Source organism: Bos grunniens, chromosome 20 (assembly GCF_055505025.1).
Source record: "Bos grunniens cultivar Pamir isolate PY7600 chromosome 20, Bosgru_T2T1.0, whole genome shotgun sequence".
NCBI classification, from domain to species: domain Eukaryota; kingdom Metazoa; phylum Chordata; class Mammalia; order Artiodactyla; family Bovidae; genus Bos; species Bos grunniens.
In genome coordinates this window covers 61792658-61818693 of record NC_141184.1, presented here as the reverse complement: position 1 = coordinate 61818693, position 26036 = coordinate 61792658, and the positions used below count along the sequence as shown (strand labels likewise).

General features: G+C 39.7%; 2 protein-coding genes across 8 annotated transcripts in view; one reads left to right on the top strand and one right to left on the bottom strand.

Moving 5' to 3' along the window:
* The window catches only part of LOC147350500 (survival motor neuron protein), a 32207-nt gene extending 18781 nt beyond the window's left edge, over positions 1 to 13426 (top strand). Inside the window, exons 4-10 of one of the 6 annotated variants that reach the window (XM_086362097.1) lie at positions 858 to 1055; positions 1184 to 1339; positions 2746 to 2838; positions 3631 to 3741; positions 5564 to 5613; positions 8841 to 8891; positions 13261 to 13426. In XM_086362097.1, the coding sequence (XP_086218223.1) occupies positions 858 to 1055; positions 1184 to 1339; positions 2746 to 2838; positions 3631 to 3741; positions 5564 to 5613; positions 8841 to 8891; positions 13261 to 13318 (717 nt within the window). In that variant the 3' untranslated portion in view covers positions 13319 to 13426. Of the gene's footprint in view, positions 1 to 857; positions 1056 to 1183; positions 1340 to 2745; positions 2839 to 3630; positions 3742 to 4716; positions 5614 to 8840; positions 8892 to 13244 lie in introns of those variants that run through there. The other 5 variants (XM_086362098.1, XM_086362099.1, XM_086362100.1 and 2 more) reach the window with 5 other exon arrangements.
* A 3807-nt stretch (positions 13427 to 17233) lies between these two features.
* The window catches only part of NAIP (NLR family apoptosis inhibitory protein), a 42134-nt gene continuing 33331 nt past the window's right edge, over positions 17234 to 26036 (bottom strand). Inside the window, exons 12-15 of one of the 2 annotated variants that reach the window (XM_086362079.1) lie at positions 24748 to 24900; positions 24082 to 24168; positions 21729 to 21893; positions 17234 to 19807 (exon numbers count right to left, since the gene is read on the bottom strand). In XM_086362079.1, the coding sequence (XP_086218205.1) occupies positions 19434 to 19807; positions 21729 to 21893; positions 24082 to 24168; positions 24748 to 24900 (779 nt within the window). In that variant the 3' untranslated portion in view covers positions 17234 to 19433. The remainder of the gene's footprint in view (positions 19808 to 21728; positions 21894 to 24081; positions 24169 to 24747; positions 24901 to 26036) is intronic. The other variant, XM_086362080.1, reaches the window with a different exon arrangement.

Sequence of the window (26036 nt, the reverse complement as noted above, 5' to 3'; positions counted from 1 at the left end):
GGGTAGCGGGGAGGAAGGTGGTGCTTCATGGGAGGGGTACCTGAGGGCTTACACTGAATTGGCAGTGTTTGACTTTTCTAAAACTGAGACGTGTCCTCCTTTTCCTTCAAAATCCTAAAACTGTTAATACCCAGGGACTACATATTCTGGGTAGAGTCGCTTCTCCTATTTAAACAGTCAGCCTAGAAGGTAATTAATTATTTTGGCATCTCACTAGTAGCTTTAGTGTCCTCTTTACCAAGGGGGAGCTAAACTCTTCCCTGGTGGCTCAGAGGTTAAAGCGTCTGCCCACAATGCGGGAGACCCAGGTTAGATCCCTGAATCGGGAAGATCCCCTGGAGAAGGAAGTCGCAACCCCACTCCAGTATTCTTGCCTGGAAAATCCCATGGACGGAGAAGCCTGGTAGGCTACAGTCCACGGGGTCTCAAAGAGTCAGACACGACCGAGCAACTTTACTTTCACTTTATGAAGGGGGAAGAGAGCTGATGTGTGATTGGGAACTTGCTGTGCGCTGGGCCAGGATACTGGACACTTGTCATGCTTCCCATCCTCTCTGTTTGTCACAGCACATGTGTGAGGCAGATTATACTACAACCACTTAACAGATGAGGAAAACACGGCTCAGAGTAATTAAGAAACTTGTCCATGATTATATAAATGACGGAATTATGTGGTATTTCGATTAGAATTCAAATTTATGTGTTTTGGGCCCCAAATCTTTTTCTCTGTAACATTCTGTCTCCCAGAACAGTTAACTGGAGACTCCTTCCTCCACCACCAACTCCACCCCACTCAAACAGGATTACAGTTTACTTTTTTTTAAGAAATGTGTTTGTGTCTTTGGTTTCTTTTACAGTGGAAAGTTGGTGATAACTGTTGTGCCATTTGGTCAGAAGACGGGTGCATTTACCCAGCTACTATCGCTTCAATTGATTTTAAGAGAGAAACCTGTGTTGTGGTTTACACTGGATATGGAAATAGAGAGGAGCAAAATTTGTCTGATCTACTTTCCCCAACCTCTGAAGTAGCTAATATAGAGCAAAATGCTCAGGAGGTAAGGATAAAAAAAATTAGAATTCTTAGAAGCAGAGACTAGATGAGAAACTTTGATCCACTGAAGCTTTAAATTTTTCTCAATGATGCCTTTATAACAAAAATACGTATATTTCTTTCTCTTAAAAGAATGAAAATGAAAGTCAAATTTCAACAGATGAAAGTGAGAACTCCTCCAGGTCTCCTCTAAATAAACCAAATAACATCAGGTCGAGAGCTGCTCCATGGAACTCTTTTCTGCCTCCACCACCCCATATGCCAAGATCAGGCCTGGGACCAGGAAAGGTAAACTTCAATCCAGGAAAGGTTTCCCAGGACGTGGTTAACAGTATTGGAACCTTCAGCCCCTGCATTAAGTGAATTGTAGCTTTTCTCGTTAAACTGTTGGGGTGTTTTTTTGGCTGTGGATGCAGTCCACAGGATCTCGGTTCCCTGACGAGGGCTTGAACCCGGGCCGCCGGGACCACCAGAGCTCTCCCTCATGAAGCTTCTGTAGCTTTCTACACGTGTTGTGAATAGGTACCAAGAATTCCCTGAAAAGGAAATAAGACAGTAATGCCTTTCCCAACAATTTTTATTGAGTATAGGTGTTAGAGTAATAATTTAGCAAACTTAAATTTGAAAATATTTTATCATCAGCTGGATGTTGTACTCTAGTTCCTTATGGCACTTGTATAAGGTATATAAAAATTGGAAGAGAACCCAGTATTTACATCTGGTACAGGTGAAATCCAAAGAAGCTCCCAGATTGTTTTGTAGAGTAAAATGTAAATACTGTTTTTACTTACAGTTTTTTTGGTTATCAGTAACAAATAAAAAAGGTTTTTACCTTTGTCATAGAATCCAAATCCCTATCCAGTTGTCTTGTTAAAGCATTGATTTCTTCAAGCAATAATAATACTAAACATTTTTTTTAATCAAGCATGACATTAAAACTTTTTCTTAGGATTTCCTGTTGAGAGCTCCTTATTGAAATTTGTATTAAATTACGTTTTTCAGAATGATCAGACCTCTTAGTTTATATACATAATGCTTTGTTGGTCTCAGGGAGCTGATTTCCTTGTTAAGGAAGAGGTTTATAGTTTATAATATATATTTTTATAATACATACTCTTAAGTTAGCATGTGTAACTGAAAGGACATCCAATAGATGATACAGTTTAGTTTATGAAATTGTGGGAGAGATAGTCTTACATGATTGAAACGTCTTGCTGAATATTTGATCTCTTGCTTACTAGATAATGAAAATTTTTCCTTATTTTGCTTTTACTTCCTGACCGTCTATATAGAAAGGAAGTGAGAAAAATCTAAATTTGTGAGTCTAGGGTCTTCCCTGTCGGTCCAGCAGTTAAGACTGTGTTTCCAATGCAGAGGGTGAGGGTTAGATCTCTTGTAAGGGAGCTGAGATTCTACATGCCCTACAGCATGGCCCTCCTTCCCTTCCTCCCGCACCCCGCCTCCCCCCCACCCGCCGCCCCCCAGCCAAAAAAAAAAAAGAATCTGTATGATGTCAGCATTTGGTATGTGAAATTCTATCTAACCTTTTTGATATGAATAATATAGATGTTATTCTGGGCAGCTATTTTGAATCTTTTGACCTTGGGTTTTTGGGGTTGGTTTTTTTTTTTTTTTTTTTGCTTTTTACATTTTAAAACTGGTAAATAAATTTTCCTTTGAAATACTCTTTATAGTCAGGTCTAAACTTCAGTGGCCCACCGCCGCCACCCCCACCCCCACCGCATTTCCTGTCACGCTGGCTGCCTCCATTTCCTGCTGGACCACCAGTAAGTGCAAAAGAATTCAGATTAAACTGTACTTAAATACAGAGTTTGGGATTTAGCCAGAACACAGGTAGTTTGGAAATGTCGTTGTATACCATCCCTGTGGCCAGGTTCTGATGGGTAAAAGTTCAGGCTAAACCTTCGGGTTTTTCTTTTTAATGCCCAGACTCAGTCCTCTTAGGGACCCGGCTCTGAGCCCTGCTGTGCGTGCTTCCTTCCTGGCAGAAGTGTCTCGTTCTAAGGGAAGTAGCTCCTGTCTAGAAGGATTTAATGACACCATGCTTAGGGATCAGTGTTTTACCTTTCAAGGCATGTAGACTGTGGATAGCTAATGGTAGACTTTTAAATATCAGTAATAGGTGAAATACAAAGACAGTTGTTTTGGCAAACTGTGTTGGTGTGGGGGCAGTATAGATGTTCTAGCCAGAACCTTTACTTGAAATGCTCTGTGGGTGTTCTTTGAGGAAAATCATAGAAGTATCTATCCTTGGTTTTTTACCTGTAGATTCATAATGGAACAGATAAATAGGTCTAATGAAAGCAAAATGTTTAAATATTTTATGGGACCTGTTGTCTTTTGGTTCTTGTTCAGTTTAATTTTATTGGTCTTTTTTTGTTATTCATTACTGGTTAGCTTTCTCCAAATCCCAGATTTAAAAAAAAAAAAATTTAACCAAGAGATGACATGGGATGTCAGGAAAGATACAACTAACATTGAGCATTCTGTACATGAAATACATTTCCATACTTTGTATTTTTGTCTACTGACTTTAAAGTATATCTTTCTGTTTCCAGATGATTCCCCCACCACCTCCCATATGTCCAGATTCTCTGGATGATGCTGATGCTTTGGGAAGTATGTTAATCTCTTGGTACATGAGTGGTTATCATACTGGTTATTACATGGTAAGTGATCACTCAGCATCTTCCCTGACGGTCACTTTGTGGTTTTGTGACTTTGTTTTGCTTGTAACTAAAAAGTGGTTTCTTACGTTAGGTAGATCCTTAGAGTTAAAAACTGTAGGCATTCCTCAGTGAAGCAAGGCATGTGACTCTTTTGGTTTCCTAGTACATACAAAAATTATGTTTACATTATACTGTATTCTAGAATGTATATAATAGCATGATGTCTTAAAAACAGTGTGCAAACCTTAATTTTAAAGTATGTTATTGCTAAAAAATACTAACTACTGTCTGACAACACGGTGGCCACAAAACCTTCAGTTTGAACAGTATAGCTATTTAAAGCTGCAGGGAGCAAAGGTTTGATCCCTAGTTGGCAAACTAAGATTCTGCATGCAACAAAGCACAGCCACACACAGAAGAATAGCGAAATTTGCTTTTCTTATTCATCAGTCCTTTGGTGGCCAGTTTCACTAAACTGAGTGACCGTTTACTTCAACTATATTCTTTCTAACTTCCCTAGTTAGTTACCACATCATTTCTTTCTCCCCTTTATAGACAGACTTCTTTAAAAAGTTACGTCTAGTTGTCTTCTTTGCTTCCTTACTTTGTATCATTTTTTCAGGTCTATCGGGTAGACTTCTGTCTTCCCCACTGTATTCAGATTTTTTACCTCCAGATTGCTGACTCCGTTTTTCAGTTCTCTGCTTTATCTCTTACTTCTCAGCAATGTTTTGATCTATTTGACTACACTTTTTTCTCCTGCCTTCAATAACATGTTGTAGTCTGCTAGTCCTAAGTCTTCCTTCTCGGCTGCTCCTTCTAGACTCCGTAGACACCTTTTCCTCCTCCACCCAGTATCTGTGTGAGATCCCTCATGCCCAATATATATAGCCCCCTTCTCGAGCTATAAACTCACTAGGTGACCTCATCTACTCCAGGACTTAAAATGCCATGTTTGTACTGTTAAATTCTCAGATGTTTAGTTCTGAACATCAGACTGGTTTATCCAGCTGGCTGTTTTCCCCCACCACCTGGCTGGCTGTTAGGTGCATCTCAAACACATCTCACCAGCACCGGACGACGAGAGTCATCTCATACACCGCCGTTCCCACAGCCTCTGACGTCTCAGAAAGCAGTGACGTTGGTGCGCCAGCAGCACCACTCTCTCAAGGCACAGGCATGGAATTAGCATTAATTGATTCCTCACTTTCCTTCACTTTCTTCAACCAATTTGTAAGAAAATTCTGTTGACTTATGTCCATACAGATCTTGAATCAGTGCACTTTGCTTTCACTCCCCTGCTGTTATACCCATTCAGGATACTATCGTCTCTTAACTGAGACATAATGACTATTTTATGTATTATTTAAAATATTTATGCACTGCTTTGGCTGCACAGGGTCTTAGTTGTGGCCCTCAAGATCTCCGATCTTGGTTGTGGCATGTGGGATCTAGTTCCCTGACCAGGGATTGAACCCAGACTCCCTGCACTGGGAGTGCAGAGTCAGGCACTAGACCATCAGGGAAGTCCCATAATTCACTCTTAAAAAGTACAATTAATTGGTTTTTAAATTGTATTCAAAAGGTACAACCACTCTCACTACCTAATTCCAGAATATTTTTATTTTGTATTTTAAAAAAGCCATACCTGGTAATAGTCACTAGTAATATCCTCTGCACCCACCTCCTGGCAACTGCTAATCTGCCTTCTAAGGATTTGCTTATTCTGAACATTTCATATAGATGAAATGGTACAATACATGACTCTTTGTCCCTGGCTTCTTTCACTTGACCTGTGTTTCTTGCTGTTCCTCTGCTTTAGCGTGTACTGATGCTCCTGCCACTGCTGAATGGCATTCCACTGTGTGGATGGTAAGACATTGTGTGTACCCATTAATCAGGTGACGGACATTTGGGTTGTCTCCTCTTTTTGGCTACAGTGAATAATTCTGTTCTCTACATTTGTCTACAAAGTTTGTATGGACACAGTGGTTTTCCGTTTTCTTGGATATAGACGTAGGAATGGAATTGCTGGCTCAAAAGGCCACTCTAGTGGAACCATTGTGCTGTTTTCTGAGTGACCACATCATCCTATGTAGCTTCACGCAGTGTGTGAGGGGCCTGTTTCCCCACTTCCTCACCAGCATGTATTGTTGCCTCCTTGTTGGATCATAGCCATTCTGGTGGGTGTGAAGTGATACTTTATTATGGTTTTCATTTGTATTTCCCTATTGACTGATGACGTTGAGCATCTTTTCATGTGCTTATTGGCCATTTATATATATATCTTTTTGGACAACTGTCTGTTCAAATCCCTTACCTGTCTTTTTGGTTGATGAGCTGTAATAGCTCTGTATATATTCTGGATAAGTCAACATCTCTCACCTAACTGCACCAGATCCCAAGTATTCTTTTTGCTTATGAAATCTCACATCCCATTCTGCCAAATCCATTCTGCATACAGCAGCTAGAGCGATATTTTAAAATGTAAAGCATATCGTGTCTTTTTTTTAATACCCTCTGATAGCTTCCAGTCACAGGTTAAACTCCAAAACCCTCGTTGTGGTTTGCAAAGATGATGCACCGTATCTTGTCAGGTTCTTTGCCCACAGTTTATTCCCTGCTCTTCTTACTCAACTATACTCCTGCCACCCTGGCCTCTCTTCTTGCTCACGTCCAGGTTTATACCGTCTTCTGGACCTTTGCACTCATTATTCTTTAGTTTGGAAAGCTGTTACCCTATAGTTAACTTGTCTGACTTGTTATTCAGATCTTAACTGAAATTCCATCTTGCCTAGAAATATTTAAGCTAGAAGAGATCCACCCTTCCTCTCTATTGTATCACCCCGCTTAGATTCTCTGTGTGGCAATTACTGTTTCTGGTATGATTTTCGTTACCTGTTTAACTGTCTCCCTCCAGTAGAATGTAAGCTCCATGGGAGCAGGGACTTTGTCTTATAACCCTTGAATCTCTAGAATCAGGAACAGTGTCTGGTTCAGAATAAGTTCATCATTTGCTAAATGTTAAACATTAGCAAGCTTCTTGCAGATTAGTTTCGTATGATATCTGGAAGTACCATTATTGGGTCAAAAAGTATAAACTTTTAATTAAAAAAACATTTTAATAACTTTTGATACTGTTGACCGACTTTTCACAATTCTTTTCATGTGTATTGCCACGAGTGCAACTTGAAAACGTCTGTTTTGCCACAGCCTTAAAATAGTTATACACCGTATTGCTTTCATCTTTTATAACTCTGATGAAGAGCAGTTACAAATATGGATGTTCTGGGACTTGCCTGGTGGTCTAGTGGCTAACCTCCATGCCCCCAGTTCAGGGGGCCCAGGTTCGATCCCTGGTCGGGGAACTAGATCCCCCACACGGCAATTAAGAGTTCACATACCACAGCTGAGCTCCCTCATGCCACAATGAAGACTCAGTACAGCCAAATAAATAAGCGTATTTTTTAAAAGTGGGATGTTCTAATGCGTTAGAATATATTTGATTTGAAAGATGACATAGATGAAAGTTAGAGTTGAAGTGAGTACAGTGAGTTAACTGTGCTCAAATATTCATATTTCATGTACTTGATTCAACTGTTGTTAAAACCTAGCAGATTTTCCGTAGACTTTGTTGTTTATGTTTTTTAAAATATTTATTTATTTGGCTTGTTGGGTCTTAGCTGCAGTGTGCAGGATCTTCCGTTGTGGTGCACAGACTCTCTGAGTTGCGGTGTGTAGGCTCAGTGATTGCAGCCTGCCCACTCCATAGCGTGCAGGCTTCAGTAGCTGCAGCTCGCAGGCTTAGTTGCTCCTCGCCATGGAAGATCTTAGTTTCCAGACCAGGGATTGAACCTGTGTCCCTGTATTGCAAGGTGAATTCTCAACAACTAGACCACCAGGGAAGTCCTCAACAGGCTGAACACCGGTCCTGATCAGCAAACCACAGCTATTTCTGTTTCTTTCCACAGTTCCAAGCAACAGTTCCTGGGAGAGGAGCCTTGTCTGATATATTTGCCACAAATTCAGTACTAAGCTATGATTAGTTTGTTCCAGAGAAAATGATCTTTACTTTTAGAGGCATTACTTGGGTATCTGTATAAATTAAAATATAAACGTAGGTTCATATTCAGAAACAAATTCCCATTTTCTAGGTCTTGCATTTTTTTTCTCTTGGAAATTGTTACCATTAAACAGAAGAAGCTACTATTCATTGTCATGTTTTCCAGTGGCTTTACGTGTGTTTTAGAGACTGTTGCCTTCAGCTTGCAGTGCTTAACTGTTGCTCCACAGAAGCATACATGTTTGACAACTTTTCCATTGCTAACCTGTTCCCATATGGGCAACAGAGGTTTGGGTCTAGCTCTTAACCTATACCTTTTTCTTTTTCTAGAAATCCTAACAGAAAATAAATGAGGGTAATATTATTAAAATAACATAGCATAGGCTCTAACTTTGGTACTTATTACTAAAAAATCACTTTTAAATACATCTTATGGCCTCAAAGATAGAGATTAGTGAACTAGAAAGTTAGTGTATGTGTGGGGGAAGGTAGCAGGCACCGAGGCCGGAAGCCAGGAGCAGGACTCTGTGCTTTGAGACCAGGAAAAGCGGCAAACATTCCATTCTTCACCTGTAAAGTGCCTCTGTCTAATGCCAAAACATTTTAATGGTTTTAATAAATGAGTATGACACATTGTATGTATATCTTAGACTTCGTGACATCTTGAGGAAATTGTTTACTTTAAAGCACCTTTCAGAGACTTCCCCAGATGTCCAATGGTTAAGACTTCTCCTTCCAATTAAGGAGTGCAGGTTTGATCCTTGGTGGGAGAGCTAAGTTTCCACATGCCTAGGGGCCACAAAGAGCAAAACAAAAACAGAAGCAATATTGTAACAACTTCAATAAAGTCTTTAAAAATGGTCCATATCCAAAAAAAAAAACCTTTTTTTTTTTTTAAAAAAAGCGCATTTGAAGGCTATAAACTTACTTTCTGATGATATTTTATTAAAGAGAATTAATGAAATATGTGAAACAATGTTTACTTCTATATAAAATGTGTATTCTGTTCTTCTAAATTCCTTTATTTTCCTTACAGGGTTTCAAACAAAGTCAAAAAGAAGGAAGGTACTCAAATTTCAATTAAGGAGTAAGTCTGCCATCATTTTAAAAGAGAATCTTACTTTTATATGAATTTTATAGTTTGTGGCAAATATATGTTTGAAAATTAAAATGTTGAAAAGTAAAAAAGTTAATGTAAAACTATATTAAAGACATTTTGATGCAAAACTATTTGATATAAGGTAGATCTGTATCCCCTCTAGAATCCTCATGATGTCAAAGTATCTTTTCAGCAAATACTTGTTGGTTGGTGGTGTGGAAGGCAAAACACACCTTTACAATAAAGAGATCCTTAAGGGACTTCCCTGGTGGTCCAGTGGTTAAGAATCCGCCTTCCAATGCAGGGGATATGGGTTCAGCCCCTGGTCAGGGAACTAAGATCCCTCATGCCACAGGGCAACTAAGCCCTGAGACCCAACGCAGCCAAAAATAAGTAAATAAATTAAAAAATAAAATTTTTTAAAGAGATATCCTTAGAATCAGAGATGAAATTTTGTATCACTATAGACAATCAGACTTGCTTTTTGATTTGTGATACAGTAAGGATCAGTTTAGTTCAGTCACTCAGTAGTGTCTGACTCTTTGTGACCCATGGACTGTAGCACACCAGGTTTCCCTGTCAATCACAAACTCCTGGAGCTTGTTCAGACTCACATCCGTCGAGTCAGTGATCCCATCCAACCATCTCATCCTTTGTCATCCCCTTCTCCTCCAGCCTTCAGTCTTTCCCAGCATCAGGGTCTTTTTCAGTGAGTCAGTTCTTCACATCAGGTGGCCAAAGTATTGGAGCTTTAGCATCAGTCCTTCCAGTGAATATTTAGGACTGATTTCCTTTAGGATTGACTGGTTGGATCTCCTTGCAGTCCAAGGGACTCTCAAGAGTCTTCTCCAACACCACAGTTCAAAAGCATCAGTTCTTCGGCATTCAGCTTTCTGCTTCTGTTAGGTCCATACTGTTTCTGTCCTTTATTGTACCTATCTTTGCATGTAATGTTCCCTTGGTATCTCTGATTTTCTTGAAGAGATCTCTAGTTTTTTTCCCATTCTATTATTTTCCTCTGTTTCTTTGCATTGATCACTTAAGAGGGCTTTCTTATCTCTTGTTGCTATTCTTTGGAACTCCGCATTCAGACGGGTATATCTTTCCTTTTCTCCTTTGCCTTTCACTTCTCTTTTCTCACCTGTTTGTAGGGCCTCCTCAGACAACCATTTCGCCTTTATTTTACACTTTTGGTCCATATTCATCTATATTTTGATACGTTTGTCATCAGTATTTTGTGCCTGTGTGTGGGTGTACATATCCGCACTTAACATCACATTTTTAATGTTTTGACACATTCTGTTAGATTGTTTGTATGCTATGTCACTGTTCCTTTAGTTCAGTAACCTTTGGTGTCTTGATAACATTAGTAAATACCTTCTTTTATATAGTGCTTGATTCTCTTCTGTCTTAGCCTTAAGGTAACTTTCTGTGCTGTGACTCTTAATAAAAAGTATGGACATTATGATTCTTGGTGGATATTTCTATGTTACCTTGAAAAGCAAATTTCAAAAAACATCTTTTCCAAATCGATGCATTCCTGGGAGGGGTATTTTTAAAATAATATAAATCCTCACACTTAACTGTGTAGTTGCCTATATTTCATTCTTCGATTAAAGTCATTTTTATTCAATTAAAGTTCTTTAGCTAAGTGCTAAGTCTAAAAAGGTGAATAGAAAGATTAGGCAAGGGGTGAATTGGGTTGAAGTGTTCCAGTCAGAGAACATACAAACTGGAGCATTAGGACAGTGTGTTTCAGGGCCTGCGTTAGCCCAGGTGATGCCCCTGTCTCTGATGCTACTCAGCCTTCTTACGCGTTCCCCATCTGTGTTAGTTCCCCTCTTCTGTTTTCTGCTTATTTGTCACTGTATATTATCCTTATTATGTGTTTGTCTTCCCTCCATCGTTAGCGATAAGGCACTAGACCCCATTCTCCATCATGTCTTCAGTATCGGGCACAGTGTTTTGAAGTCTAGGTGGGCTTAGAGCATAGACTGGATGGAATGTCAAAGAGGAGAGAAAGTAGTGAATGGGAGTGAGATTTCAGAGTTTTTTCAGGTCAGATTTTTTTAACCCGTCATGAGAGGTTAGGCATCAGTTGTTTCTTTCATCTTTTTCTTGGCTGTGCTGGGTCTATTGCTGCATGCAGGCTTTCTCTAGTTGCGGTGAGCAGAGGCCACTCTTCACTGCAATGTGCCGACTTCTCATTGCGGTGACTTACCCTGTTGGGATGCATGGGCCCTAGAGCATACAGGCTGGGTAGTCGTGGCCCACGGGCTTAGTTGCTCTGCAGCATGTGGGGTTTTTCCAGACCAGGGATCAAACCCATATACCCTGAATTGGAAGGCGGATTCTTCATTTTTTATTTCATTTATTTGTTTCGGCTGCATCGGGTCTTAGCTGTGGCGTGTGGGCTCAGCTGCTGTGCCGTGTGGGTTTAGCTGCCCTGTAGCACATGGGATCTGAGCTCCCTGACCAGGGATGGGACTCAGGTCCCCTGCGTTGGAAGGCTGATTCTTAACCACTGGACCACCAGGGAAGTCCTCATTTTAATAATTTTGAACTGACTCTCTCTGTCGATTTTGTTCTCTTTGCTTTTATGGACAGAAAAATGAAAAGGTCTGAATTTTCAACTGTGATCAAAAAAAGCTTATAGGAAAAAAAAAGATTACAAGGATGGTGTCTCTAGACTTCCATTAACACTTCTTGAAAGATAATCCGGTATTTTGGACAACAGAATAGAAATACTGAAGGATGGTGTAACACTGATGTTTATTTCACTGCTAATGATTTATTTCATCATCCTTTCCAGTGATTCCATCCTTTCATGTTCTTATTTTTAGTCTTTTTTTTTTTTTTTTTTTTAAGCACAGCTCGAGGTCATTGGTGAACGTGTTATCTGTTGCTCCATAACAAATCATCCTAAAATTTAGCACCTTGAAACAGCAGATATTTATTTATCTCTAGTTTCTATGGGTCAGAAATGCAAGGGCAACTGAGGTGGGTAGTTCTCCTAAGACTGCAAGGCATCAGCCTCAAGGCAATGATCATCTCAGAGTTCTGGGGCTGGAGTGGCTGCTTCAAGCCCCCCCGCATGGTTGTTGTCAGGAGGCTCTCTTGCTCTTTGGGACCCTCCATAGGCAGCCTGAGAGTCCTCACAAGCAGATAACGGTCGGCTTCTCCAGAGTGAGTAACCCAGTGCACAGTGATCAACACCCCATACACTTTATGGCTTGGTCTCTGAATCACACACCATCTCTTTCACCTTTTTCTATCCTTTTGACGAAGTGCAGCCCACAGCCAATGGGAGGGGATTAGATAAGGGCAGGTATCACTGGGGACTCTGTTGAAGGCTGGCTACCACAGTGAGTTAAATCCTGAGATGAAGACTAACAGAATGTTTCAAGTAAGGGATAATTAAATCACTAAGATTCTACATTGTAGATTTATGAAAGAGTCCAATAGAGTTACAGCTTAACTGCAAGATAGTTTTTTTTTTTTAATTAAAATTTTTTATTTATTTTTTAAATCTTTGTTCTTTGGCAGATCACTCAGAGTGAGTCCTGAATCCTTATAAATAGTTAGAACTGCTTGAATAAGAAACTCAAAAATGGGAATTCCCTGGTGGTCCAGTGATTAGGATTTGGTGCTTTCACTGCTGTGGCTTGGGTTTAGTCCCTAATCAGGGAACTAAGGCAAGACTCAGCCAATAAAAAAAGAAAGAAAAACAAACACAGAAATTAAAACTGGACCCAGATGATATACTCAGGATTGATTTCCACTCTCTGCTTTCCATACACGTTTTTAAAAATGTCTTCCTATCTGTTATTTATTAAAATGGACATTTCAGGACCATAAATTTTTCTCTGAAAATTTAGTTGATTCTGTAGAATTCTTGTTTTCTAGATATTCCAAATTTCAAAATTGTTTTTAATTCTAGAAATTTTTAGTAAATTTTAATTTTAGGTAGTTAGGTTTAATTTCTGGTTTTATTGTTACTGTAATTGTAGAATGTCATTTGTGTTGGTCTAATTACTGTTCTTTTTAACACGTAAGTTTTATCATTGTTTTTAATATGTCTTAAATTCTGTTAGGACAAATCAGATACCAGTGGTCCTTAAGATTTTTTTTAAAGAATACTCTTGTCTATTCCTTCAAATGAATCTCACAGTTTGTCTAAATACCTAACTATCCCATAAAGATCGAAATTAGGATTACATTGTCTTTTACATTAGCACATTTTTATTCTAGTTTTATTTACCCTGATGACGGTGTTGCTGTTTTCTCTCTTCATGATTTTATATGAAAATAGGTTTTGTTTAGATTCATGATTGTATTTAGGTTTTTTATCTTTCAGATTCAGGTGTAGCTCTCTCCCAAGGAGATGGTATTTTGATGTGCCCTGGTTGAAGTGAACAAATGTTTCATCATTTTCTTCATGCACACTTGGATGGGTGCATGTCATCTGCATTTCCCCTTATTGCATGTGACTCATGCTTAAATAAACAGATATTTTAAGGGAATAATCAGTTTGAATAACTGAACAACGGAAATATGATTAAAAGAAACTCAAGGTCACACACAGTGCAGAAAGTCAATCCATCAAAATTGCAACTGAGCCCATTTGTATATTGTAACTTTCTTAGTAAGTATGTTAAGCTTTTTATTAATGCCTTTAAAAATAAATAACTTTTTAAAAAAACTTGACTATCTGAATGCTTTTCTTTGGAATACATATGGTAAGTTGGAGCCTATGGAAAGATGTAAAAAGAACAACTCAGGCTTTTTTGGGTAAAGGATAGTATTGTAAAGATACAACCAACTGTAAAACAGTGTTGCTGATAATCCAAGGTTAGGGCAGAAAGCCTGTCTGAAGCTGAATGTCAGAGGACTGGGCCTGGCTGCTTGGGCGCTAAGCCTGTGTTCTGTTGCTCCGAAGTCATACTGTCGTTCTCCTCCAGCACCTTTTCTTGCCTGCCTGCCTGCCTGTCTCCTAGCCTCCCCACACCTTCCTCACGTGCCCTGCCTGACATGGTTGCCCAAGCCGTTGTCTTCACCACCGCCTTGCAGTTCCATCTGCCATCCATTTGACTGTATCTGTGTGAGTCTCTCTGTTCAAACTCTCTAGAGAGGTAGAACATAATACTGGTTTAGTTCAGTCTAAAGCACTGGTGTCCATAGCCTGAGATTCTCCCTTGCGGGGAGCGAGCTCCGCCTCTGGCAAAGGTCATGAGGAAGGAGGCTTGGCATACGCAAAGGCGGGATCAAGCCTCAGGAGTCTCCCTGGAAATTCTCGAGCAATCTACCCCCAAAACCAGAGTCTGCCTACTTTCTGCTTTGTGCTTTCACCTACACTTCTGACTTTACGGGGGGCTGTCCCCCACTACCTCTCTGAAAAAAGAGTTAGCTTATAGCTCCAGTTAATAATTCCTGGGTGTGACAGTGTTTCAACCTACAAACTCCCTTGGAAGTCCTCTAGCCTGCCTGAATAGGTTCTTCCGGCCACATGTGATTGCTCAGAGCCTCCAAACTGTGAGAGGCATGAGATGTTCTAAACTGTCTAAATACAGATTCCTTTGAGCAGTCAAAAGATTGATTAGAAATTGTATTGGTGAAGGGATTTTCACTTGTTGGGCCAATGTTTGCTGCTAAGTCTCCATATCCCTTACCTGCTGTGTCCCTGGCAGTGTATTGATTAATATAATTGGTTTAAATAGTAGCTTTAATGTTTGTAACCTGGGACCCTTGAATTAATTCTTTTTCTTGTTATAGCCCACCACACCTTTGCTCTGTAGGAATGCAACTTTATCTAATGCTTTTTGGAGGCTGGCGCCTGACTTGAGAATAATCACCTTTAGAGAAAAAGGCCTCCGGGCCAGAAGATGATGCAAATCACCTAAACTTTTGCATATGATATGTTTGCAGGAAGAAAGCCTGGCTTACTGCATGACTCTACCCCATCCCCCATTATCCTCTATGCATAACTTAAGGTATAAAAACTACTTTGGAAAATAAAGTGTGGGCCTTGTTCACCGAAACTTGGTCTCACCATGTCGTTCTTTCTCTTACCTTCTGGCTGAATTATTCAGCCTCTTTTCTCCACTGAATTTCCTCACTGAGCTATCCTTATTTCAGCCTCTTTTCTCCACTGAATTTTCCTACTGAGCTATCCTCATTCTATTACTCTTTATATCCTTAATTAACGTATAATTAAGCAATTGTTTCCTGATCTTCGCCGACGCCGTCCCGCTTCGAATTCCCTGGATCCACCGGGGCTGGACCCCGGCACTCCCTAGTCCATTTAGCTGTGGGAGATGTTAATATGATAAGTGCCATTTCTTTCAGAGGTTTTGCTTGGGCAAACTGCATGTGCCGAGCATATTAGTATTTATTGAATACATAAGTGAATATTCAAGTGATTGATAAGGAAGCTTTACAGAATTTTTTGTACAGGGTAAATAGAGTTTCATCATTTTTCATAACAAGCACCTACTATATTAATTGCCTAAAATGTGCCAGGTTAAGTTTAGTTCTGAAGGTAGCTTATTTGCCTTGTGAGAGTTTCGGATGTTACCTTCCTTAACACCTAATATGGTTGGAGAGTAGTTGTACATTCAGGAAAGTCATTCATTTCAGCAAATAGTTACTTGGCTTTGTGGGAGGCACTCTTCTACGTGCTTGGGAACAACACAGATGAATGTTCCTGCTTACAGTTGTGGGAACTAGCTAGTAAGCAGGTGAAATTTATAAAGTAGCAATAGTGATTCACGTCATAGAGGAAGGGGAAATAGGAAAGGGGGTTGGGCAGATTGGGATTGGAAGCAGAGACACTTGTTTTATTTATTTATTTATTTTTTGACACTTGTTTTAAAAAAAGAACAGGGAACTCCTAACTGAGGTGACATTTGAATAGAGATCAAAGAAAATGAGAGCCATTCATGTGTATAGAGAAAGAGCTTCCCAAGCAAAGAAAATAACAGGTGCAGAGGCCCTAAGACAAGAGTGTTTACATGTTCAGGGAACAGCTTGGCTGGGGTGGACGTAAGCAAGGAGAGATGAAAGAAATGGAGGTAAGAGAGAGGTAGCCAGGGGTCAGGTCATATGTAGACCGTTGCAACGTCTTCAACATTTCTTGGAGCTAGGAATTCATTGGAACGGTTTTGAACCACACGTGTTGTGTGGTCAGATGCGCTGGAAGAGGCTTCTGGGTGCGTTCCTTGGTGGTCCAGTGGCTAGGGCTCTGCACTTCCATTATAGGGGCACGGGTTTGATCCCTGGTTGGGCAACTAAGATCCCATATGCAGAGTGGTGTGGCCAAAAAAATAATTTAAAAAAAGCTTCTGACTGCTTTGTTGAAAATAGATGAGAAGTTTCAAGAAAGAGCAGGCTGAGGAGGACTTGGATCTGAGTGTATTTTCCAAGTAGAGCTCAGGGTTTGCCAATAGAGTCCATGTGGAGCTGGAAAGAGAGGAGTCCAGGATGACTCCCACGGTTTTTCGCCTGAGCAAGTGGGAGAATTCTCCAGCACCACAGTTCAAAGGCACCAATTCCTTGGTGCTCTGCCTTCTTACAGTCCAGCTCTCACAACCAAGTGTGACCAGTGGGCAGACCACAGCCTTGACTATACGGACCTTTGTCGGCAGAGTGACGTCTGCTTTTCAACATGCTGTCTAGGTTTGTCATCACTTTCCTGCCAAGAAACAGTCGTTTCTGATCTCATGGCTGCAGTCACCGTCCGCAGTGATTTTGGAGCCCAAGAAGAGGAAACCTGTCACAATTTCCACCTTTTCCCCTTCTATTTGCCATGCAGTAGTGGGGCCAGATGCCATGATCATAATGTTTTTAATATTTAGTCTTAAGCAGGCTCTTGCACTCTCCTCCTTCACTCTCATCGAGTCTCTTTAGTTCCTCTTCACTTTCTGCCATTAGAGGGGTATCATCCACATTTCTGAGGCTGTTGATGTTTCTCCTGCCTATCTTGATTCTAGCTTGTAACTCATCCAGCCCAGCATTTCTCATGATGTGCTCAGCGTACAGGTTAAACAAACAGGGTGACAGGAGACAGTTTTGTGGGCCTCTAAAAATGTAAGAAATACTCTGAGCTCGTAGTCTATAGTCTGTGGTCATACTTTGCGGCTCTCTGCTTTCCAGGGTGGGGGGGTTTGCTATATGTCCTGTGAGATCTTAGTTCCTGGAGCAGGGATTGAACTTGGGCCCTTGACGGTGAAAGCAGCCCTAACTACTGGACTGCCAGGAATTCCCACTGCCCCCTGCTTTATACTGGAAGTCCTTAGCAGAAGCTCTGGACAAATAATTTGCATGGAGTCCTGTTAGTTTTTTAAAGTATCATTTTTAATGGTACATGTATATAGTGCAGAATTCAGATGATTGTATGTAAAGTAAACGTCCCTACCCTGCCCACTATCCTGCCCCTCTCCCTGAAATGCATCATTAATACCAGATTCTTGTGTATTCAGGAAGTTTTTCTATGACAGGATGAACCTGAATGTACATATGCTCTCAATCTTAAATTTAACTAGGTTCTTTTTCCTTTAGGTCAGAACTATGAAATGTAATAAGTAATACTTGTACCACTTCGACGTTACTGCCTTCATGTCCAAATCCAGCCTTCACTGCCTGCTCTGCAGTAGGGGATCTGGACCTTGGAAATACCCCTGCCTTGTCAGCAGGAACCGTGAAAAGCTTCGCAGTAGAGGGTGCTGTTGATAGGAGGGGCACGGGCCTACCTCTGGGTCCAGTGTACCTCTCCAGCAGGTACATGGAGCTCATGGTCTCTACACCATGTGCAGCACCTGGCTTCTGCAGTACCTGGTGGCCAGCAGCACTTAGCACCCCCAAAAAGAAGGCTTCCTCTGGCACCCCCAAAGTTTCTAAGCAAAGTGCTCCAAGCTTACACCTTCTTGGGTTGCAGCTCTTTAATTTAGCCAACCTTTGTTGTCCATGGCTGTGCCTTCTCTCTTGAGGTCCAGATCTCAGTCCTGGGGTCAGTCCTTTGGGTGCTCTGTCGCACCCTAATGTGAAAAGCCAGTAGGCTATTCCCTATGTCCATGCTTGGAGTAACAAGTAATCCTTGTTACTCCAATTGCCTATTACAGTAAATAACTCTTAATAGTAAACTCCCCAAGTTACTAGTTGGTTTCTGTCTCCCAGTTGGACTCTGATACAGTACTTAAAACCTTTCTGATTACAAAAGTATTAGATATAAAATCAGACAAGAAGATAGTCCTCAGCTTCCAGTAATCTCACTCTACAGAGCAATTATTCATGTGGTAATGCTAAACTAATTCTATATTTTAAATACAAAACAGGCGCTTGTAAAACAAAAAACAGTACAAAAAGGAAAAAGGAATGCCTTCCTATCCCTTTTCTAATCATTTAAAATGGTTACCACTGTTAAAATTTTTCTTGTATATTCTTTGCAGAAATTCTTAATGCATCTAGAAACATGAGAGTACATTTTTTAAACAAATAGAATCATAACCATATATACAGTCCCTATGTTTTGTGGTAAAAATAAAAATTAGTGTAAAAGAATGGTTGTTTTCCAGCTTACACTAGCATTATGAATTTAGAATGGCCTTCTAGCCATTCAGAACACTCCACTGATTAACTAATAGTGAAATTTTGGACACAGGCACAGATGTAGACATTGACGTCAGATATAATACCTGATATAATACTATATATATATAGTATTATATATATTATATATACTATATATATTATAATACTATATATAAAGTCACTGACAAAATATGTTCTTGAGCAAAGTGGATACATAAGACTTTAAGGCCATTATAAATGTATACGTTAGATTCTCAAACATCTAAAAAAACATTGATACTCAGTATTTTTAAAACTGCAGATTTAGCTAATTTCCAATGATGCTAAATTCTAAACTACTTTCTGCTTCTACAATAAGCACTGAATCAAAGGTCTCTAGAATATGAGCATTTGCCCTAAATCCTATTTCTTCTGCAGTAGATAAAAGGAAGGTATACATAAACCCTGCCACACTAAATTAAATGTACAAAAACAGACACTACAAGGATTAAGGAATATCTCTTGTCACACCTATGTGTGAAACAGATGCAGTCCTTAAATTAGCCATTTTGTAATAACTTGAATATTCCTTGCGTATTGTGGCTTTACGATGGATACACCATTCTCCCCACCCCTCCCTGTGGCTTTGTTACCGTTTACCGAAGTTAGCCTGAAAGCCCTATATGACCTGAGTAATGAAGAGTTGGATGTGTAAATTTGATTAAAGGGCTGATCTTTGATTGGGGAGGATCATTTAGGGACTTCAGAGTCACTGGTAGTACTCTGTTTCTTAAGCTCAGTAATGGGTAAGCAGGCTGTTTGGGGTTTTTTATATTAAATGCTTTATGCATTTTACTCTTTTGTATGCAGCATTTAATAAAAAGTTTTTGGATAATTAATATTACCCAAAATTTTATCCAACAGTTTTTAGAATTATTGACAAAAATTTTCTTGATTTAGTAGATTTTAGCTAATAGGTTCCTGAATGATTGGAGAGAATGGCAGTGTCCATTTCCAGGAAAGGATGAAATGTTTAGACTGAGGGTGCTTTTTTATCGTGGCAGTAAGCAGTGTGATGTCTTCTGCATCCAGGAGCCAACTTAACATGTTAAGTCTCAAGAGGCTTGGCAGCCGTAACACACATTGACTCAAAGACTTGACTGTTGCAGCCTGAACTTTGATACATTCTTTGAAATGCCTGGAAATAGTTAACTCTTGCAAGCTAGGCAGGTTGTCCAGTGTTTGAAAGAAGTTTCTGTATCCTTCCTCTGTAATCTTGTGGTTCATTGAAAAATCAAGATGCTTGAGTTTCTGGAAACCTCCATTGATTGCTACCTTGGCTATAAATATAAAAGCAAAATATTTATGAGAACAGAATCATAGGGACTTCAATTTTAATACTGGTAGGCTAGATTATTTTAACGCACCTCTTCTCCCACAATCACTTAAAATAGAAAATGCCCAATTTTAATAAAAATATATAAATTTAATAATACATTAGATTTACTTCTAAAACTATATTTTTATAAGAAACACTTTAAGTGTAAGAACATAGATTAAAAACAAAAGTGATACATCTCTAAATAACTGGTGTGGCAAAAAAATGAACAACTAAAATTAGAAAATATTTTGAATTGAATGAAAATATGACACTAAAAACTTGTGAGAGAGAGAGCTAAAGCCAAAGTTAGTGCTCTAACTGTCCACCTCGGGACATTAGGACATTAAAAGGAATGAAAGAAGAAAGAATGAATTTAGAACAAAAATAAAAAGCAAATTATATCCAAAGAAAGTACCAGGGGATAATAGAGGTAAAGGCAGAGACAAATGAAAAATGTGTAGGGAAATAGGCACAGGAGAACATCCTGCGTAGGATTCCATGACATATTTTCAAAATGGGTAAAATTAATCTATGGTGAAAGAAAGCAGTATAGTGGTCACCTTTGAGAAGGAGGGGGAATGTAGTGTCAGAAGGGACACAAAGGAAGCTTCTGTAATGTAATCTATATTGTAGTCTAAAGAGTAATTGTTAGCCAAGTATAAGTAGCAAGACAGTTCACTTGAAAATCCATTAAGCTGTATACTTAATTTTGTACTTTTCTTTATGTGTATTAATTTTCAATTTAAAAAAAGTATATGCTGGACTAGATGAAGCACAAGCTGGAATCAAGATTGCCAGGAGAAATATCAATAACCTTAGATACAGATGACACCACCCTTATGGCAGAAAGAGAAGAAGAACTAAAGAGCCTCTTGAAAGTGAAAGAAGAAAGTGAAAAACTCAGTTTAAAACTCAACATTCAGAAAACGAAGATCATGGCATGCGGTCCCATCACTTCATGGCAAATAGATGTGGAAACAGCGAGGGACTTTATTTTTTGGCTCCAAAATCACTGCAGATGGGACTGCGGCCATGAAATTAAAAGAGGCTTGCTCCTTGGGAGAAAAGTCATGACCAACCTAGACAGCATATTCAAAAGCAGAGACATTACTTTGCCAACAAAGGTCCGTCTAATCAAAGCTATGGTTTTTCCAGTAGTCATGTATGGATGTGAGAGTTGGACTATAAAGAAAGCTGAGCACCGAAGAATTGATGCTTTTGAAATGTGGTGTTGGAGAAGACTCTTGAGAGTCCCTTGGGCTGCAAGGAGATCCAACCAGTCCATCCTAAAGAAAATCAGTCCTGAATATTCATTGGAAGGACTGATCCTGAAGCTGAAACTCCAATACTTTGGCCACCTGATGCAAAGAACTGACTCATTGGAAAAGACCCTGATGCTGGGAATGATTGAAGGTGGGAGGAGAAGGGGACGACAGAGGATGAGATGGCTGGATGGCATCACCGACTCAATGGACATGAGTCTGAGTAAACTTTGGGAGTTGGTTATGGACAGGGATGCCTGGTGTGCTGCAATTCATGGGGTCTCAAAGAGTCAGACACGACTGAGCGACTGAACTGACTGATAAAAAGGAGTATACGGAGGGTATGTGGCCAGCTGTCTGAAACACTACAGGTTAAGAGTGGACTTGAAGGTTTGTACAGTCTCAAACAGGAGGCTATCTTTTACTCCCAAGTCTGACCAGAATGAACCAAAAATCCACAGAACATTAGAGGGAACATTATGATAGAGAAAATGAGGAAGTGGGAAGTGGGTTGAACATTTTTAGAGAGGAAAATGTTTTTATAGACATTTTGCAGCAGAAAGCTTGAGTAGTACCACTGGCTTTCATGTGAGCTGAGTTTATCTGAGGGTAGCTCACCAATTTCTACCACGCTGTCATCATCCAAAGTCTTGAAAAACTGGAGAACTTGGAGACACTGAAGATGCTGACACTGCTGGATGATCAGTTTGGCCATTTGATGAATCCCATCCCCAGTGGGAAGGATCAATTCTTCCAGGTTATTTAAAGAACCTAAAGCGTAGGCTAATCAGAAGAGACAAAAAAAAAGAGAAAAAACTATGTTCTGTGTTCCCAAATAATTGTAATCCAAAGCGTCAAAATCTATACATTCTAGGAGGTTCCACGTAGCATAGAGGCTGGAGAAAGGGGTCAGCCTACACCTTGATCTTCATTGCTGCCTCTAGACAACCAATCTTCCGTCCTTCCCCAGTCAGCCTCCTGCCCTGAAGTCCCAAAGTTCAGAATGGACTTCACATCCCCATTCCCTTTTTTTTTTTTTAAACCACTGGACTGTCAGAGAATTCCCAACTATCTCCTCTTTCAGACCAAAGCTTCTACTGGACTCTCTATTAATGCCAGCTCCTCAATGCTTTTAGCCCCCTTCCCTTCTGTGATGCTGTCATCCTCAGTGATTTCTAGTACTAACTTCACAATCCACCACTCTCATAACTTGCCTTTTCACTTTGATCCCTCCTGAGTGTGATACAGTTTAGATCACTTGATCCCCAGAAAGTTCTCTACTTCTGCGGCCTCATACCTGGACATGTTTTGAACACTTTCTAGCATAAAACCACGTAGCAGGCTTTTCCTTTCGCTGTCCCAGTTCTTACATCAGCCATTTCTTCAAGGACCCTGGTTCCTTTTAGGGAGGCCAGTATTTAGAAGTCAAGATCTGGGTAGTTGGTATGCTCATTACTACTAGGGTACTTTTGAGTCTCTGTTGACTGAGCTGAGGGATGTATATACACGTATGTATAGTGAGATATACAGATATGCCCATATCTACCTATATAGGTTAAAAACCACAAGTCCACACCAGTATTTCCAATTCTAATTTAAGACCTCAAAGTTCCTTCTAGCCTCCCCTTGTGGGCTTCCCTATTTGCTCAGACAGTAAAGAATCCGTCTGCAATGCAGGAGACCCAGGTTCAATCCTGGAGTTGGAGAAGACCTCCTGGAGAAGAAAACGGCCACCCCCTCGGCCCCTGGTCTGGCCTCTTCGGCCCCAGCCCCCACGCCCCTCCCCTGCACACACAGCTGCCTCCAAAGATGGACAAAGGGGAAGGAAGAGACCCAGGTGCTCCTGAAGTGTGCTGAGTTTGATAGCACTACTGCTGTATGCGTCTCTTCTCTACTGACTGTCCTTGTATTTTCCTGGGTTAAAAATAAGACAACAAGCTCCATGTCACCAAACCGTGACTCTGATTACAGTTCTGGCTCCCCAGAAATGGAACCTTAAACTAGTCCCTCAGGAATGGACCAATCAGCATCTGCCATCCCCATCACCTAAAGGAAAGTAACCTTGCGATGACTGACGGGCATTTTTGCCTACTTTAAGTCATTTGTCACTGCTCCCTTCTGCCTATAAAAGTCTTTCATTTCGTACAGCTCCTCAGAGCTAGCTCCCTTCTGTCTGCTAGAGTGAAGGCTGTCTGATTCAGAAACATTTTTGTTGAAAAAAATTCTTAATTTTTAAAAATACGCTTATCTTCTAATACCTGTTAGAAAATTTTCCAGAGCATACATGGTTATTATAATCATAAAAAATAAGTAGAAAAGGTAGTTTCTATAGTTATCATTTTGTTAAGTCTAGGTGTTCACATAGAGTGTTCATAACTTTAAAAGGTAGTTTTCCCCATATTCTGGAAAACTTTGAAACAACAGGCATTTAACTTGTTTGGGATGGATACCTGGCAATAAAATTGCATAGTGCTCTGGGTGTTCATTGGAAGGACTGATGTTGAAGCTGAAACTCCAATACTTTGGCCACCTGATGTGAAGAGCTGACTCATTTGAAAAGACCCTGATGCTGGGAAAGACTGAGGGCAGGAGGAGAAGGGGACGACAGAGGATGAGATGGTTGGATGGCATCACCAACTCCATGGACATGGGTTTGGGTGAACTCCAGGAGTTGGTGATAGAAAGGGAGGCCTGGTGTGCTGCGGTTCATGGGGCCGCAAAGAGTCAGACACGACTGAGTGACTGAACTGATAACAAATATTCTAAGAAATGAATTGCTTTAAGAACATTGCTTTGAAAGACATAAAGTGAAATCAAGGCATTTGGAGGGTAAAAGTTGAGCAGCACTATCCCTCCCTCCTAATGACCAAGGGCAGCTAAAACATTGTAATTTATTATAGCTAATGCAAAATAGGATTTTGTGGAGGGAAAGGATCAAGAGTAAGTAAAAGGTACTGTGTTATAAACATACCAAATTTTTCAGCTGTTTCCTTATCTGGAATATATTGGATCCCAAGTTTTAATATCTTCAGAGAAGTAAAATTTGGCAAGACAATGACTATAAAAGGGAAAATTAAAATTTAGTTATGTCAGCTACATTTCTTATACCAAAAAGTAATGTATTTATAGAGTATAAAGGGGCTTCCTTAGTAGCTCAGTTGGTAAAGAATCCACCTGCAATGTGGGAAATCTGGGTTTGATCCCTAGGTTGAAAAGATCCTGGAAGGAGGGCATGGCAACCTGCTCCAGTATTCTTGCCTGGAGAATCCCCATGGACAGAGGAGCTTGGCAGGCTGCAGCCCATGGGGTCACAAAGAGTTGGACATGACTGAGCGACTAAGCACAGCAAAGAGTATTTCAAAAGTGATAGAAATTACTATAATTCAGATTGAATTGATTCGTATGGCTTAACTAGATAACACAAATCTTTACTCAGGAAACAGTTCTCATAACTAGAAATGTTTAAACATCTATTAAGGAAACAAATATACCTTATTTGAAAATTCATTTACGATCAGATATCTATTGCAATGGTTTTGTTCTCTGTCATCAAATGCATGTTTTAAAATTTGACTATTAAAAATGATTCTGTCCATAAAAGCATCTTAAACCAAAATTTTACAATTATAGCTCTTACCAAATGGGTTGGCTTGAAAAAATTGTCCAGAAAACTTAATTTCTTCAAGTTTCTTGCGGGAAGCAAGTGCAGTCACAAGAGATTCAAAATCCGAAAAGCTATTACACTCCAGATGGAACACTTGAAGGTTTGGAGAATTCTGAACTAATCTGACTGTCAGATAAAATATCAGATTTCAGAAATCAGAGATTGAAAAGTTCTATCTGAATTAACCATATAAAATTAATAAAATTAATTTATTAATTTGTTTCAGCAATAGTGAATCGAAATAAGGCATCATGATGTAATGACTCGGGCTTAGGTTCAGGTTCTGTAACTAACTGATAAAGAGTATATTTACTGTATTGTAATATAGTAACTAACTGACGTGCTGTGTGAACTGTCGTTACGGACCCTCTCTGGGGATCCATTTTCTCCTCCATATAATAATGGCATTGACTCAGCTTTAATATCCTAATATCCTAATGTCTCTAGTTTGCACGTGACGTTTACACTATAGAAACACTATGCAAGGAAACATAAAGTCAGGGACAACTCTGAAGCAAAACCTAAATTTGATGAAAAAATTGCTGAGAAATATAAGAAAACTACACTTCCAGCTTCAGCTACAAGGTTTTTTTGCATGCAAATCTGCATGTCAGTTCACTAGCGATTTGTCTTTTTTCACTCAGTCTCTAGTGTTTAGTCTAAGTGTTTAAACTTGGTGTTTAAGGAACTGATGATGCCTATGTCACCTTGCTACATGACATTTAAGAAAGATAGCTGTACACATTGTTCATTAACCAAGAGAATAGGCTGGTGAGAAACAGGGAAGTGCCTCTGATTACTACTAATCAGCCGATTTCCTTCCTTCTGATCTGGTAGATCACTAAGTGGCAATGTAAGAGCAACTTGAAAACAGTGAGAGAACTCTACAAACTACTTTTGGAGAGGCAGTATACTCTGCTTAAGAGCTCAGACTTAAGAGTTAGAATTCCTGTGTTTGAATGCAAATTTACCATTTCGTTTTCTGGGTGACCTTGAGCAAATTAATTAATTTCTATAACTCCGTTTTCCTATGTAAAATGATTAGTTTACCTTGTAGAATGGGTATGAATGTTAAATGAGTTAATATTTATAAAGTGCTAGAATAATTCATAGCATGTAGTAAAGGCTCAATTATAAATAGCTCTCTGCTTTTTTAGTAACAATGAGTGCTGTTCCCACAGTTTACCTGGATTATAGGTTATACCCTCAGATCTTCAACTCTTAATTATTGGCCAGGTAGCTTTTCCAGATGATGTAAAAGC